The sequence below is a fragment of the Tachysurus vachellii genome, chromosome 22 (genome assembly GCF_030014155.1).
Source record: "Tachysurus vachellii isolate PV-2020 chromosome 22, HZAU_Pvac_v1, whole genome shotgun sequence".
Lineage (NCBI taxonomy): Eukaryota > Metazoa > Chordata > Actinopteri > Siluriformes > Bagridae > Tachysurus > Tachysurus vachellii.
Genome location: NC_083481.1, coordinates 4,804,171 through 4,819,611, shown reverse-complemented (window position 1 = coordinate 4,819,611; position 15,441 = coordinate 4,804,171). Strand labels below are relative to the sequence as shown.

Sequence of the window (15,441 nt, the reverse complement as noted above, 5' to 3'; positions counted from 1 at the left end):
ACAAAAAGCTGTTAGAGAGAAAAAGAGGTGAAAGGAGTAATCAGTCAGCCTTTGCCCCTTTCTTCAGACTACCATTACGTTCATGGCTCTGAAGAGCTTCGTTAAGGGTTACACAGCTTAACCACAAGCCACTTACAATACTTTTATTATTCTGTGTCTGGAACAGCTTTGGGTTTTGCAAGACACATGCAAGTGATAAGGTAAAAACAGTCTATGCACATTGAATAAGTCTCATACTGTTCCTCAGCACGAACACATGACATGACTTTTGACTTTCCACATGTGTTTATACTGTAGGTAACAGAGCTAAATCTAAAAAAAGACAATCTGATAATGGTGCTAATACAAATTGACAAAATATATGAGAATTTTTATTTATTGCAAGTACATTGATTGAGTTACATAAAGCTAAATTGAGGTCCTGATTTGTGCAACTGTTGAATCTTGATGATGTAAGAGGCTAGTTAGTGCTCTCCTCCAAGCATGTATATAGCTATATGCAGAATACAAGCACTGAAATCTGAACAAAAACACATGACTTCACAAAAACCGTGCAAGGCACTATGTAAACAGGAGGTTCCCCTCATTTGCTTAGTTAAATGACTCACATAGCACTTAAAAATAAATCTATAGGAAAAAATACAATGTTTTTTTTACGTTTTAAAATACGTTTTCTATCTTAAATGTAATAATCTCATAAAAATATGTTAAATAATACAAGGCATGTCATACAGTACAGTCCTAATGTAAGTGAATATTAAATAGATTTCATTTAAAAAAGGAAAATAATAAAGGAAATATTAGGCACAAATAATTTAAACATGAATATAAATGAATATAAATGAAAACAGCTTGGTATTACATAACAACCAAACATGAAGAATCTTTGTCAGAGCATTTTGTCTTGTGTTAGGAAAATCCTGATATGTTTTTGTAAAATATTGGATTGATGCCAGAAAATGTCAAAACAAGTTCCTAAGCCTCACCCAGATTACTTGAATTCATTCTAAATAACAGTTTCTGTTAACAACTTTGTACTCTGATGCTTTCCACAGGGATTTGTAAATAAATCCACTCTGCACACCAGGAACAGATTTCCACATTGTGTTCAGACATAATCAAATACCGAAGCTTTAAAAATATGACTGGAAGCAATCACTTTACTTCTGTGCACATGTACATTGTGAGAATGTAATAAGCCAGTGGAGTGAGATGATGCTAGCAACTTTCACATCACAATTAAACATCTGACTGGCAACCAGGGAGTGCTAAACTACTGTGGTGTTTTAAAGAATGATGATAAGAAATACTGAAAAGTAATAAAGAGCTGAAGATTTGAATCCACTTCTTCCAAGTCACTAAGATTTTATGTAGAGTAAAATTGTGTGTTTTATTTTGAGCATTTGTTCTAACAACTTACCGCAGCTAAAAAGCTAAAACACATGTTTAGCACATATGTTAAAGTTCTAAGTTGCCTAGTCATAGAGACTTTAGCGCTAAGTGGATTTATGCTAGCTAAAGAATGGTGTGATTTAGCTAGCTAGCAAACAGCACAGAGATGAGGATGTTGAGGTTCTCTTTAGGAGTGACAAGGATGGACATCTGTTATCTGTTTTGGGGACAAGGTCAGAGAGGATAGACTGAGATTGTTTGGACATGTACAGAGGAGGGAGATGGATATATTAGTAGAAGTATGTTGGAGATGGAGCTGCCAGGTAAGTGGTCAAGAGGAAGGTCAAAAAGGAGATATATGGATGTGTTAAATGAGGACATAAAGGTAATTGGCGTGAGAGTAGAGGATGCCGAGGATGGAGCTAGGTGGAAACTGATGAGTCGCTGTGGCGACCCGTTTCAGGGAAAAGCTGAATGTAGAAGAAGTAATTAGAGACTGGTGACCATGCAAATGACAGCAACGGTGGAAGTATGTTTCCATTTACAAATATTTCAGAAAGTTAAATTAATCTTCTGTAAGATTAGAGTAACTTTATGGTTAGAGTAACTTTCCGAATTTTAAAAAAATAAAAAGATCCGCTGAGCAAAGAGCAGAGTAAGGAAAAGATTACACGAGAGCCAATGTGATGTAATTAAATGGTCTTTCTGGAATCTGTACTCATAGCATTGCTGTATTAAACACTGAGTGTACTGTAAATGTACTGAGTTTTAATATATTTATTATATAAGCACTGAATTTATTCTATACAAGATATTAATTTTCCACACAAAGAAAACCTGTCTTTGCTTTGTGACGCATGCCAAACCACACAAAACTGCTCTATTCTGCTGCAGTGATTTTCTGAGATTTATTTCCCTGAGACTGGTTTCTGATTTTCTTTTTCTTTGGAAAAGACTTATTTTAGAAATAATGCAGATTTGACGTGTTGAAACAAAATTCCTCGTCATTAAACTAATAGACTTATAAAACATCTACCTATTGTTTTCATCTCACCTGTGCAGTCAAGTGAAGGCTTCTCTGCACCCAAATTGGCAATTTGCAGACATTTTTTAATTAACAACGCATTATATATTTTTGCATCTATTTGATTTTGTGAATGTTAGTTCCTGTTACCGCTTTTGTTAGCAACTCTAAACTTTCATTCCTTTATGATGTCTCTGATATTTCTCTCTCTCTCTTTCTCTCTCACGCTTGTGAAGTTACTAAGACATCCAGTTTGTCATGTTACAAAAAAACACGCCAAGTCGTCCGTCCTGAATACATTCCCATAATTCACTTCTGACAGTTATAAAGCACCGAGTCTTTTTCTATAAATGTTAAACAAACATGTCCTTACAGAAAACATCACTGTATCAACAATTAGACATGTTCTTAAACCAATCAGAATTGAGAATTTGACTGCGCTGTGGAATAACTCACACGATGGCATAATTTAATATTGCTGTCAGAAATTAAGTCATAAATAACTCAATAAGACAAAATAATAGAGTTTTACCTGAAGTGCCTTAGTACTTAAAATAAAAAGCTTTTACTAAATATTAATCATTTTGTGATCATTTTGCCAGACAGTCTGCTTGATGCTAATTGGTTGTCATATGCCTCATGTAACTCTTAGCTACATTAACTTTGTAGATCATTTGATTTCAATGGAAATCAAGTAAAAGGATGTGTACATTTTCTCTTGAATGATTTTAGCCATTAGCTAAAATAGCCATTTTAGCTATTTCTCGAGCAAAATAAAATGAAGAACTCCAGCTTTTAAATAGTCTCTCTAACATTTCTCTTTAATTAGACCAAGAACAGCAGATGTTGGCACAGGCTCCAGTCAACAGCACGGCAATGCAGCCAAGAGTGTCGGTATGGACAAAGCCATTATTCAGGAAGCAACCGCTTATTGGGACACGAAACAAACTCACACAGGTTTAAATAAAGTATAAGCAAAACAGCACATTTTTGATTTCGCTCATTTTGGGGGCGGGGCTACACGTGACGTCAGTACACGTGACATCAGCTTTTTGGGTCTTTTTGGGTAGTGAAGCTGCATTTGCCAGTGAGTCAGCACATGCCTGGATGAAAAGGCAGTAGCAGAACCACACACACACACACACACACACACACACACTCTCGCTCTCTCTTGCGTCCTCTGTGAACTCTGTGTGATCATTCAGGCATGCATTATTTAATCTACCCCCAAAATTAAGATGAAATCTCATTCATAACGGCTCCATTTAAGGACAGATAAGGACAACCACAGATTTGGAGCTGTGCTCAGATCTGTGTGTGTACATTCTTACAATGGTTCAGAAGAACACCTCAGGCTGTGGTTACTCAAAATACTCATCAGTCTAAAGACAGTCAGCTAGTATAGGGATGTTTTATTCATGTCTGCATTACCCTCATACTACCACTGTCTACTGAGTTCTTACATTAGCTATTTCACGCAGACTAATGCTGCATTAATGTTCATACGCTTGTAATTAATATGTGAGCACATATAAACACACTGCAATATAGTAATTACTAGTCAGTAACTGAGATTCATTTATTTTCTTAAAACGGTAATGAAATGTGAGGAGAAAACAGCAACTGCAGATGATAAGCTATTTTTAAAAATAATATTAAGTGATACTTTAGCTATTATGTAAAAAAAAAATTCATTTTCATATTTGAAATTCAAACCCAACAAAATTGAAACAGAAACATATATAAATGTTTAGTTATTAGCAAAGTGGAATACAAGTACGGTAGTTAAGTCCTGTTATCACTTGTTCCTTCACCAGCCTTGTTTAGTCTCTCTCGAAGTTATATATCAGACACATAAAGATGTAATACAGAGAAACACAAACCACAATCTCCGCCATCTTGACATCATTCCTGTTATAGCTTTAATACTGAGTGCTGATTTCAAAACATACCCCAAAGAAAACTTAAATAGATAAAAAAAACAACACAAATTTCCTTCACATGCAACCACTGGATGTGCAGACAGAGCTGCTGTTTCAACACCTACGGACCAATCAGAATTAAGACTTCAAATGTATATGAAATACTGCCACATGCCAGATTTATGGGACATAATTCATTCTCACAATTCATTCCTCTAAATGAACTGAATAATAAACTGAACCACAATAAATCAGTAAGCATGTGCCCAACACCAATATGTGCCCAAATTAGAAAAAGAACAACATGGGCATTTAATTCTGAATTGTTTGCTGTTATAAAAACGTATAAAACTTATAACTGTTATAAGAAACTGATAGGTTGTTTGGACTTTTTTTGGTTTTGCTCATTCAGACAAAAGAGGATTAAGTCAGTACAGGCGCTGAAAGAGAAGATGGAAGGTCTGTTGCAATTCATCCCAAAGTTGTCCTCATGTTCTGAGGTCAGAACTCAGGGCTGAAGTTCTTCCATGCCAACTGTGGCAAGTCATGCACAGGAACGCCGACATGCTGGAACAGGTCTGGACCATTTAGTGCCAGAAAAATCTCACACATTATATAAAATTTTGTGTACTCCCAACTTTTGCGAAAGAGCCACATACTGTATGTGTGTGATGGCGATGTCAGCTGTTCACATCCTTTTAACTATGTACTTTACATATCAGCTTTATCTGGGGGTACATTTTGAATTACTGAAAACATACAGCAAATGAATTGTTCTATTTTCAACCAGTGTGTTTGATTGCAGACAAAATTAAGAGATCTCCTGTGCATATAGCATGTCACATCCCAAGTAAACCTTTCGAGCATAAGTTACAGTGAAAGGATCTCCAGACAGCTGGATATAAACTCCAAAAAGAGTAGCAGCCGTTCAATAAAGGACCGTAAATAAAGCCTAACAATACACAAAGCTCCTTCTGTGTTGGGTCTTTGCCTAAATAGGCATTTTGTAATTCTTTAGAAATGCACTCAACCGTGATTGAAAGCACAATTACAATTTGGAGAAGGCAAAAACCACACAGAAAGCTCAAACAGAACACAGAATTTTTTTTACAGTTTAGACTTTAAAACAATTTTAACAAAATAATAAACTATACACATGTCAAAAAGCCCTCTATATTTCATCCAAGCAGCTAAATAGAACCTTAAAAAAGAAATAAGTTTCTTTTCACATTTCTGTTACTTGTTTATTGTCCTGCTACCAAGATTTCAAACTGCAATGAATCACTGACCTCAAAAATGTAGAACAGAGGCACTAGACTGCAGCACAAAGCTTTGGGTGAGTTTCCCATTCCTACGCCCCTGGACTTCTCCTACTTTAACAGTCATACTAACGTCATGAAGTCATGTTATTGAAGCATATGAGTGGTGTCAGAACAAACACAGAGAGGGTTTGAGACCATAAGACGATATTAACAGCTTGTTAATAATAGAGCATGCTGCACAGGAGAGTCAATAAGTCTGATGGACTGTCTGCAATTTAAACAGGATCGAAGGTAAAATAAAAACCAATCAAAAGCACCAATTCAGGATTATTACATTATTAAGATATCATTTGAGAAACATTGAGGGTTTTGGGATGTAGCTTGGGCACTGCTAATTCATGGATTGAAGGATTTATTGCTGGGTAAGCTTTGTTTGCTTCGTAGGTCCAGGTAGTGGAATGAGATTCTGGTAAAATATCATGAGGCTCTATTTTGGGTTCAAGCAGTTTTAAGTTATCATGCATCAAATGTCTTCCATCTGATGTAGCCAGAGCTATCAATTAAGACAACAAGAGTCAAATATTTGGGTGGAAGGGATAGTTTATTCTCCCACCCCTGTCACTCAAAGCAAAACTGGCTAATTATGAGTGTCTGTGAGCTAAGGTATATGGACGAGGGTGGATATGACTTTACTCTAAAAATGTCATGCTGTTGTCAAGTCTGAGCAGTTTGGAAAGATACTGGCCCTTATCTAATTTTTCAACAAACTCAACTCAACATGGCCTGGACATAATTAAAAAAACCTCAATATTTAAAAAGTGGGTGTTTGACACTCCAAATGTCTTTTAAAGCTTACAGTAGGTTCATATATATATATATATATATATGTGTATATATACATATACATATATATATATATACATATATATGTATATGTATATATATATATATATATATACATATATATATATATATATATATACACATATATATATATATATATATATATATATATATATATATATATGGTTCAGGTATATAATGTTCAGTCAGTTGATTCATTGTAAATGATAAGTAAGAGATAGAAACTTTTCCTCATACAAATAAGGATTATTACACAACACCTATTCCTTCACAAATCCATTTTAGACAGGAAATACATTAGACCTGAAATAAAAACCTCTACATGTGTTGTACTATAATTATCCAGTAAAACTAGCCTCAGGTCCAAAATGCCAACCAGCTCATAAACTGTATCTCAAATGTCATTCTTCGCATAGTTTTAGCGCGAGTAGTGAGTTTACACAGGGTAACTCGGCCAAATGTACTAATACACTTCTGCAACCTTGACAGTATTCTAAAACTGCTGAAACTCGAAGTGTTGAATGCACCAAGTTAGTTCGGTGGATCGAGATTTCTAAATGTTTCAAAACTTGCACTGCAAATTGTGAAAAAGCTGCAGCAAAATCAAACATTTTTATCTCAAGAATAAAAAAACGTCCCGAAATATTGAAGGAAGCAATTAAAATTGTGGCTGTTCTTGCATTGCACAGTGGCACTGATTTTGACTTTTTAAGAAGGTGAGATGTTACTAAGCTGAGTAATTAATTACATATAACCTGTAATCGCATTATGGATGATCTGCATCCCTAGTTGCATCTTTTACACACAAACCAACTCTAGTGTATTGTGGGATGTCATGAGTGCACTGCTTCATATGATGCTGGGCTTTCGCACGTGTATTAATTAGAAATGAATAAACTATAGAATAGATAAATGTTTTGTGTTTTTTTGCAGACTGAATACATGTTTGTCACTGTACTAAGTTTCATAACACAAATTAAAAGTATTATTTTAGCCACCTTTAAGTCACCTATGGTTATGGAATCCAAACCGGGTCCAGCGTGTGAGCTCTATGAGTCCTGCACAGAGTCCTGAACATGAACATAAACTGCACCTGACCTTCTTGTCTGAAATCAGTATCTGATCTGACTAAATCTCTTGTAGCTAAATGAACACAAACCTCTACATCTCTGGTCCAACATCTAGTGGAAAGCGTTTGCAGAAGAGTGGAGCTTATTATAAGAGCAAAGGGGGATACATGTTGAATGGGATGTTCAGGAAACACATGGATGTGATGTTGAGTAGACAAACATACAATGCCCAATGAAAATAAAACGTGTTCTAATGATGAAGTGCTATAACTTATTTTCTCACTTCAGGCGCAACCTATCAAAACATTTTTAAAAGGTGCAATAATTGTTGTTTTATATATAAATAATGTTTTATTATTATTACTTATTATTATTATTTTTTTATGTAACTCACTTGTTCCTGTACTCCTCCCGCTCTCGCTTGACTTTGGCCAGAAAGTTGTAAAGCGCCCTGAGTTCCGGTGTGATTGTGTCTATTTGCACGCCCACGCCGTCCGGGTGCGACCACGAGACTCCAGGCCCGTGTAAAGTCTCCACGCGCTCCCCGCGCCGCCGCACGTGCGTGAAGCTCCAGATGGTGCCCGGCAGCCTCGGCTCGGTCGAGTCGGTCTGCACAGCCACGTCGCGCAGGAACAGCGGACGGAAGGTAAGTCTCTCGGCGGCGTGCTTCAGCTGGCTCTCCAGCACCTTGTTCTTGCGCTCGAGCTCATGCACGCGGGCCAAGAAGCGGCGGAAGCGCAGGTTCAGTGTCTTCAGCACGTGGATGTTCGAGCCCAGGTCGTCGCGCAGCGCGCTCGCGCCGGAACCGCTTCCGGGCAGCATGGCGAGCATCCCGGCGGACAGCGTGTCTCCGAACAGCAGCGAGTTCATGGTTTGATTCGAGCTCGCTAGAACAGGCAGAGAACTAGGAGGTCAGAGATGAGAGTGTCCAGATCCGCAGAACCGAGTGCACGTGATGTCACCATAGCTGTCGGTAGTCTTGTTTTGTCGCAATGTTAAAAATCCACATTTCGATAACACATGCGTTAGTTGATTCAGACGGAGTCGACTCCGTGTCAACTCATCATCATCATCCTCTCTGCGCTGGGATGCGGCGGAAAGCAGCGGCTCAAACCCCGGAGCTCCTTTAACGCTCTGCCGCAGTCACAGTGTTCGGGAGGTCCTGGTACAACACGGTGTTCAGGATGTCCTGGTAGTACAACACGGTGTTCAAGAGGTCCTGGTAGTACAACACGGTGTTCAGGAGCGCACGTTACTGTCCTCGCGCAGATATCTAAACTGTTACAGCGCCTCTGGATCTTATTACAGCTCTTTAACCGGCTCCCTGTTACCGCATGAACCGCTCCGCCCCCCCCACCAGCGCCCCCCCTACCCGCACCGGACACGCACACTCACACTCACGCGCAAAATAAGACACAAGCGAGGTGTTGCCAGATTGCTTAGTTTACCTCCATGTAAGGCCAGCTAGATAAATAAATACATACATGAATAAATAAATCCATTCTGGACTTTAAGAAGGAATTAACATGACATGACAGTTTTATCTCTAACTGTACGAGGTGGACTTTTCCTTCTCATTGTTGTGGTTCCAGCAAATTACATATTTTGTGGTGTTAATACATAGGATGTTATCTTTGAGAGTAACATTGTGCACCACTGGTCTGGGTATTATCTAAAAGGAACACTAACATTACACTAACAGTGTTGGCCAATGAAAATGGTGAATGGGTGATGAACTCAAGAGTTCTCTTTGGAGAGAAACCCAATGCAGGAATGTGGTCACATCCAGTAAAGAAAACAAGAATTTCTTCCAGAGAGACATCTTTCTCAACTGTCAAAAACAGAATTAGAGCAACAAGAAAAAATGATGATTAATATTGCTGCTGAATTGACATAATATGGAAAAGTGATACAAGACCGGTGACTTGGTTAAATTTCTTTAAACCCTCAAATATCTGTCTTTGGGGTACAATGAGATGACCTAGTGTAATTTGAAAGTTTATAACAATAAAATTATTTAAAATTTACAACCAAATCTGCTATTTCAAAAAGAGATCCAAAATTAGTGATCTTGATTTATGTCTGCTAGATATGTAAACAGGTGGCATAACAGATGTTCATTCTTTGTCAGCTTGATGTGATGGTTTTAAGGTTTAAGTGAAATTTCAAAGTTAAAGTCATCTACGAACAAAGCTTAAAGTATGCATGCTATATTTTGAATAAAATAAATGGCAAAATGTCACAAGGAACAAGTTACATTAAAAAAATCGTGAAATGCAACCAAAACAATTTGGAGAGTAAAGAACATTTGAGTGAAATATTATTTTTATTCTGAAACATTGTACTATACAGGGAACTTAAATTCAGCATCCTGAAGATAGTCTTGCCAAAAAGCAAGAGTGTGGCACTCCTGTTGAAATCGATTACTCCCCCGTTAAGAATTGAAGTAATTATACTGACGTACTTGTCCCTTCGCGACACGTTTTCGGATTGCGTAGGAAACCCTGCGCGCCCCCGCTAAGGAATGTGTCTTAATTGGCACGGGGTCGTATTGGAAACACAAGATCAACTATCAAAGCTGGTCTTACCTTGAACGCAGGTGTCCTTCGAAGTCCCCTCTATCTTCTAACAAAGGCTCCTCTCCAAAGTCTTCTACTTAATCTATTGTTTGAATCTTTAAATGAAGGAGGCAGACTTATACCTTTTTGTCTTTTCAGGATCCTCACAATGGGAGGCCTTGTTTTTATTAAAAATAGTGTAATACAGATAGGTGTGTGTAATATATGTAAAATAAAAAGAAAAAATTACAAATAAAAACTTCCTTCAAATAATCAAACAGCACTAGAATAAGTAACAGGTATTAAGATGCAAAGATTATAACAAACCAAGGAATACACTCTTCAAGTGTAAACTTGCGTTTGTTCTATGATGCACCTAAAGTATAACATGCATTAAGGCTGTCTACAATAGAATGCACACACAGTGTGATTCAAGGCGGGCTTTTATACTTTTTTACTGTGGCCAGTTGGATTTGGCTGTCAGGTTTGGTTGGCTTTGTGCCTTTTAGAAGGCTACCATCTTATTTCACACACATATCTCGCCGTTGACTCTGTGTGCTCTGTTTTTTTCTCTATCCTCAAGGTTAACACTTCCATATATGGTCATACTTCCTGCGACTTCTCAGGCTGTGATTATATAGGACTCAAGCTTTCTCTCGCCGTGGAATATAGCAAGCTATAAAACACTGAGCATGCAGGTTACTCCCTGTTACTTCCCTTGGATATTATAAAACATAATAACACATAATGCATTATAGACTTCTTTTCTTTTGGAATCTTCTTCCAGCTGTCTAGGTACAGCGTCTGATCCCTCTGTGTCTTCTTCTAAACACTCATATTCAAATCTTTCAACTCTTCAACCAATTCTTTAACCTTTTGTATTTTAACATCAATCTTTCTTTGTTTATTCACCTTACGTTTCACTTTTCTTTCCCTATTTCTCCTTCTCTTTGTATTATCTATGTCCGTCTGTCTACTGACGGATAAGTTAATAATTGGTTGTGGTGTACCTTTTATATTTATTATTATTTATTTCCTGAGAACCAGTATTAAGAAAACCAGAATGTAAAATCAGGTATGTAGAGTCCCGTAACTCCATCCCGTACATGCCAGTGTCTGATAACATCTCGTGCATGCCACTGGCTCTCAACAGAATGAATAATTTGGAACAGACTCTCCAGATCAGCTGCTATTGAAGCCTTCTTAGGCTTCACAAAAGACACATCATTTGCAGAGGGTATCTCTGGAGAGCATCTAAGACACCAAGCGCCTTTAAGCCATCACAGAGCCTAGAAGAAAAAACAGTTTGAATGTCTTTGACAAAAGGTTTACCCTCTTACAATGGTACAAATCCTACGCTATTCATACATGTATAAATGCCACTGGTTTAAGCTTGGTTCCAGAAAAAAAAATAGGCTCAACTACAACAGAAAACAGACCCAAAATTCAGAAAAAAACATACTATATAAATGTTATAAATTGAGTTGCATTTCAATGAGTAAAATAAGTATTTGATCCCCTACCAACCAACAATAATTCTGGCTCCCACAGACTGGTTATGGGCTCATGTGGTACACAGATTAATTTAAGAAGGTGCTCCTAACAACAACTGTATAAAAGCTTGGTGAGAACTAGACTAGTACACGAAATGGAAGAAATACAAAATAACCATCAATCGCCCTCGGTCTGGAGCTCCATGCAGGATTTCATCTAATGGGGTAAGGATGATCATGAGGAAAGTGAAGGATCAGTCCAGAACTACATGGTAGAAGCATGTGAATGATCTCAATACGCCGCCATGGATTGAAATCCTTCAGCGCCCACAAGGTCCCCCTCCTCAAGGAGGCACATGTACAGGTGCATCTCAATAAATTAGAATGTCGTGGAAAAGTTCATTTATTTAATTAATTCAACTGAAATAGTGAAACTCGTGTATTATGTAAATTCAGTACACACAGACTGAAGTAGTTTAAGTCTTTGGCACTTAATTGTGATGATTTTGGGTCACATTTAACGAAAACCCACCAATTCGCTATCTCAAAAAAATTTGAATACTTCATGAGCCCAATAGAAAAAACATTTTTATTGAATTGTTGGCCTTCTGGAAAGTTTTTTTTCATTTACTGTATATGTACTCAATACTTGGTAGGGGCTCCTTTTGCTTTAATTACTGCCTCAATTCGGCGTGGTATGAAAGTGATCAGTCTGTGGCACTGCTGAGGTGGTACGGAAGCCCAGGTTTCTTTTACAGTGGCCTTCAACTCATCTGCATTTTTTGATCTCTTGTTTCTCATTAAAGAAAACATATTGTACTTGAATGTGTGTAACATGCCAGTTGTGATGCCATTTTATGAAAATAAAAAAATCCTGAATCTCAAAATATCCAAATATTTACTTAGATCAATCAAAGAAATCATGTACAATACAGAAATGTCCAACTTCTAAAAATGATCAGTGCAGCATGTCACGGGAGGGGGATCAGCCTGTGGCACTGCTGAAGCACTATTGAAGACCAGGTTACTTTGTGTTAACAGCCTTCAGCTTGTCTGTACTGCTTGGTTGGGTCGGGTGTTTCTCATCTTCCTCTTGTCAGTACCCCACACATTCTCTATGGGTTCAGGTCAGGCAGGTTGGCTGGCCAATCATACCAAGTAATATCATGGTGCGCAAACCAATTAGTGGTAGTTTTGGCACTGTGGGTAGGTGTCAAGTCCTAAATCAGCATCTCAATAAAGTTTGCCAGCAGACAGAAGCATGAAGTGCTCTAAAATCTACTGGTAGACATCTGCATTGACTTTGGACTTGGCAAAACACAGCTGGACTAAGACCAGCAGATGACATGGTACTGTACCTCAAATCACCACCAACTGTGGAAACTTCACACTGACCTTCAAGCAACTTTGATTCTGTGCCACTTTCCTCCAGACTCTGGGACCTTGATTTACAGATGAAATGCAGAATTAATCTTTATCTGAAAAGAGGACTTTCACACACTGAGCACCAGTCCAGTTATTTTTACCCAAGTAAGACGCTTCTGGTGTTTGTGTCTGGTTTAGGAGTGGTCTGACACTAGGAAGGCAACAGTCGTAGTCCATTTCCTGAAGACATCTGTGAGTGAAGGCTCCTGATGCACAGCTTGTGAAGCTCTCTCAAGTTTTTGACTGCCTTTTGCAGTCATCCCTTTTGCTTGTGCACCTTTTCCTACCACACTTTTCCCTTACATCCAACTTTCCATGAGTATGCTTCGGTGACTGATTACATTAAAGCTGTTGAACTTATTTGTAGCTTTAACCTTTTCTGTCCAACGATGGGTACTAACCCTAACCCTAGTATTGTATACATTCATGTTTAGTAGCGAGAGTGGAGACGGGTTCACTCACTGATTCATATTCAACAAAGAAGTCATGTAAAAAAAAAAACAAAAACACAGCTCAAAGGCTATAAAAAAAGAAGAAGTTAGGCATCCAGTTGATGCGCAAACAACAAAAATAGTCATAAGGCGAACTCTTTCTTTCGGATGCTCCCGTTGAGGGGTCGCCACAGCGGACCATCTGCACATCTACTTGACACAGGTCGATATATTCAGACTTTTCATTCAATATATTCAGGATCCATTCAATATATTCAGGATTCATTCTATATATTCAGACTTTCCATTCAATATATTCAGAAATCAGATAATTAAAAGATATATACAATTAAAAGATATATACTAAAGGTGTAAATCTCTACCCTTCATTACCGAAGTGTACATGTACCTAGTAACTTTATTTAAGTTAACACTACATACAGTATTGTTCTGTAGAAAGGTATAATGCTGTTTACTGGAATAATTTAGATTCACAGGAGACACCATGCAATTATTTGCTTAATAATAAATGAAACAAAAACAAAAAAATAATTGTCCTGCACAAAATTAATTAAACAGTTTAGGATTATTTTACTAACATGATAAGATATTAAGGCTTTAAGTTGAAAGTAATGATTGTATGTAACTGTTGTATGTAATGATTCAGTCATAACAACTGTATGAAATATACAAGGAATGAGTTTAACAATGAAGCAAAACTTACTCATGCACTTATGCACACATATTTACACACAATTACCACACAACTGAATATAATACATCTTCAGCACTTTTATGGTTAGAAACATTATGGACATAAGCAGCTGTTGATCCTGATATTAGTCAGAAAATGAGAAATGTCACTGTTGGCTTTGGCAGTTAATTGTGTGATAACTGCAATCTACTCGACAGGTGAGTTTGCCTTCACTTTAATCAAGCAAAAGACCAAACATGTAAAAGCATGTAAAAGTCAATTAGAGAAGATTGCTATGATTAAAAATTAAAGATTGCTGCAATCTTATGAAGAACAGATTTCTATCAACTGACAATCAAGTTCTGCTGTACTAAATGTCTGTCTATTTCTTGGCGTTGTGCATTGCATAAATTTGAACATTTAAAAAATATTTATTTTTCATAGCCTGACCTGACAACACAATAATAATTCATTCATGTTAATCGGTAGTCTTGACAGCTTATGAGAATATTTTATTAAAGGCATATCTGTACTCGTTGGTGACCTCCGACAGCAGTTCGACAGCAGTCAATTTTTATAAAAATGCCTTTTATGAAGTGCCCAAATTTTTACTCAAAGAAAATCTGTTTTGCCAAAAAAGTTATATATTTCTGTGCTGCTATTATTCCCATGCTGCTTCACCCCCCTTTCAGTGATGCTGTCAAGAGCTACCACATAAAGGCTTCCTAATGCAGCTGTGGACAACATGGACCTATAAAACCTAGCAAAAGTGCAGAGTTTAACACTGGACATAGTTTGGCATCACTTCAAATCAGTATCCAAAGGCGTGCATTTAGACTTTCAAGTAATATTCAAGTAAAAATAAATTTTAAGAAATTAGGCTGCTATGTTGAAATTGAGGAATTTCAAAGACCGAGCTGTCTTTATTAACTAACAGGTAACTTTCCAATGCACTTATAACTATTTTGATCAATATATGTTTGAGATTTTCTAATTTCATTACTCTGTTTTGGACTAGGGGGCACGGTGGCTTAGTGGTTAGCACGTTTGCCTCACACCTCCAGGGTCGGGGTTCGATTCCCGCCTCCATCTTGTGTGTGTGGAGTTTGCATGTTCTCCCCGTGCCTCGGGGGTTTCCTCCGGGTACTCCGGTTTCCTCCCCCGGTCCAAAGACATGCATGGTAGGTTGATTGGCATCTCTGGAAAATTGTCCCTAGTGTGTGATTGCGTGAGTGAATGAGAGTGTGTGTGTGCCCTGAGATGGGTTGGCATTCTGTCCAGGGTGTATCCTGCCTTGATGCCCGAT

General features: G+C 37.7%; 1 protein-coding gene across 2 annotated transcripts in view; it reads right to left on the bottom strand.

Moving 5' to 3' along the window:
- Positions 1-8,825, bottom strand: part of iffo2b (intermediate filament family orphan 2b) — a 35,386-nt gene extending 26,561 nt beyond the window's left edge. For both annotated transcript variants that reach the window (XM_060858327.1, XM_060858328.1), the window contains exon 1: positions 7,929-8,825. In XM_060858327.1, the coding sequence (XP_060714310.1) occupies positions 7,929-8,404 (476 nt within the window). In that variant the 5' untranslated portion in view covers positions 8,405-8,825. The remainder of the gene's footprint in view (positions 1-7,928) is intronic.
- Positions 8,826-15,441: the final 6,616 nt, after the last annotated feature.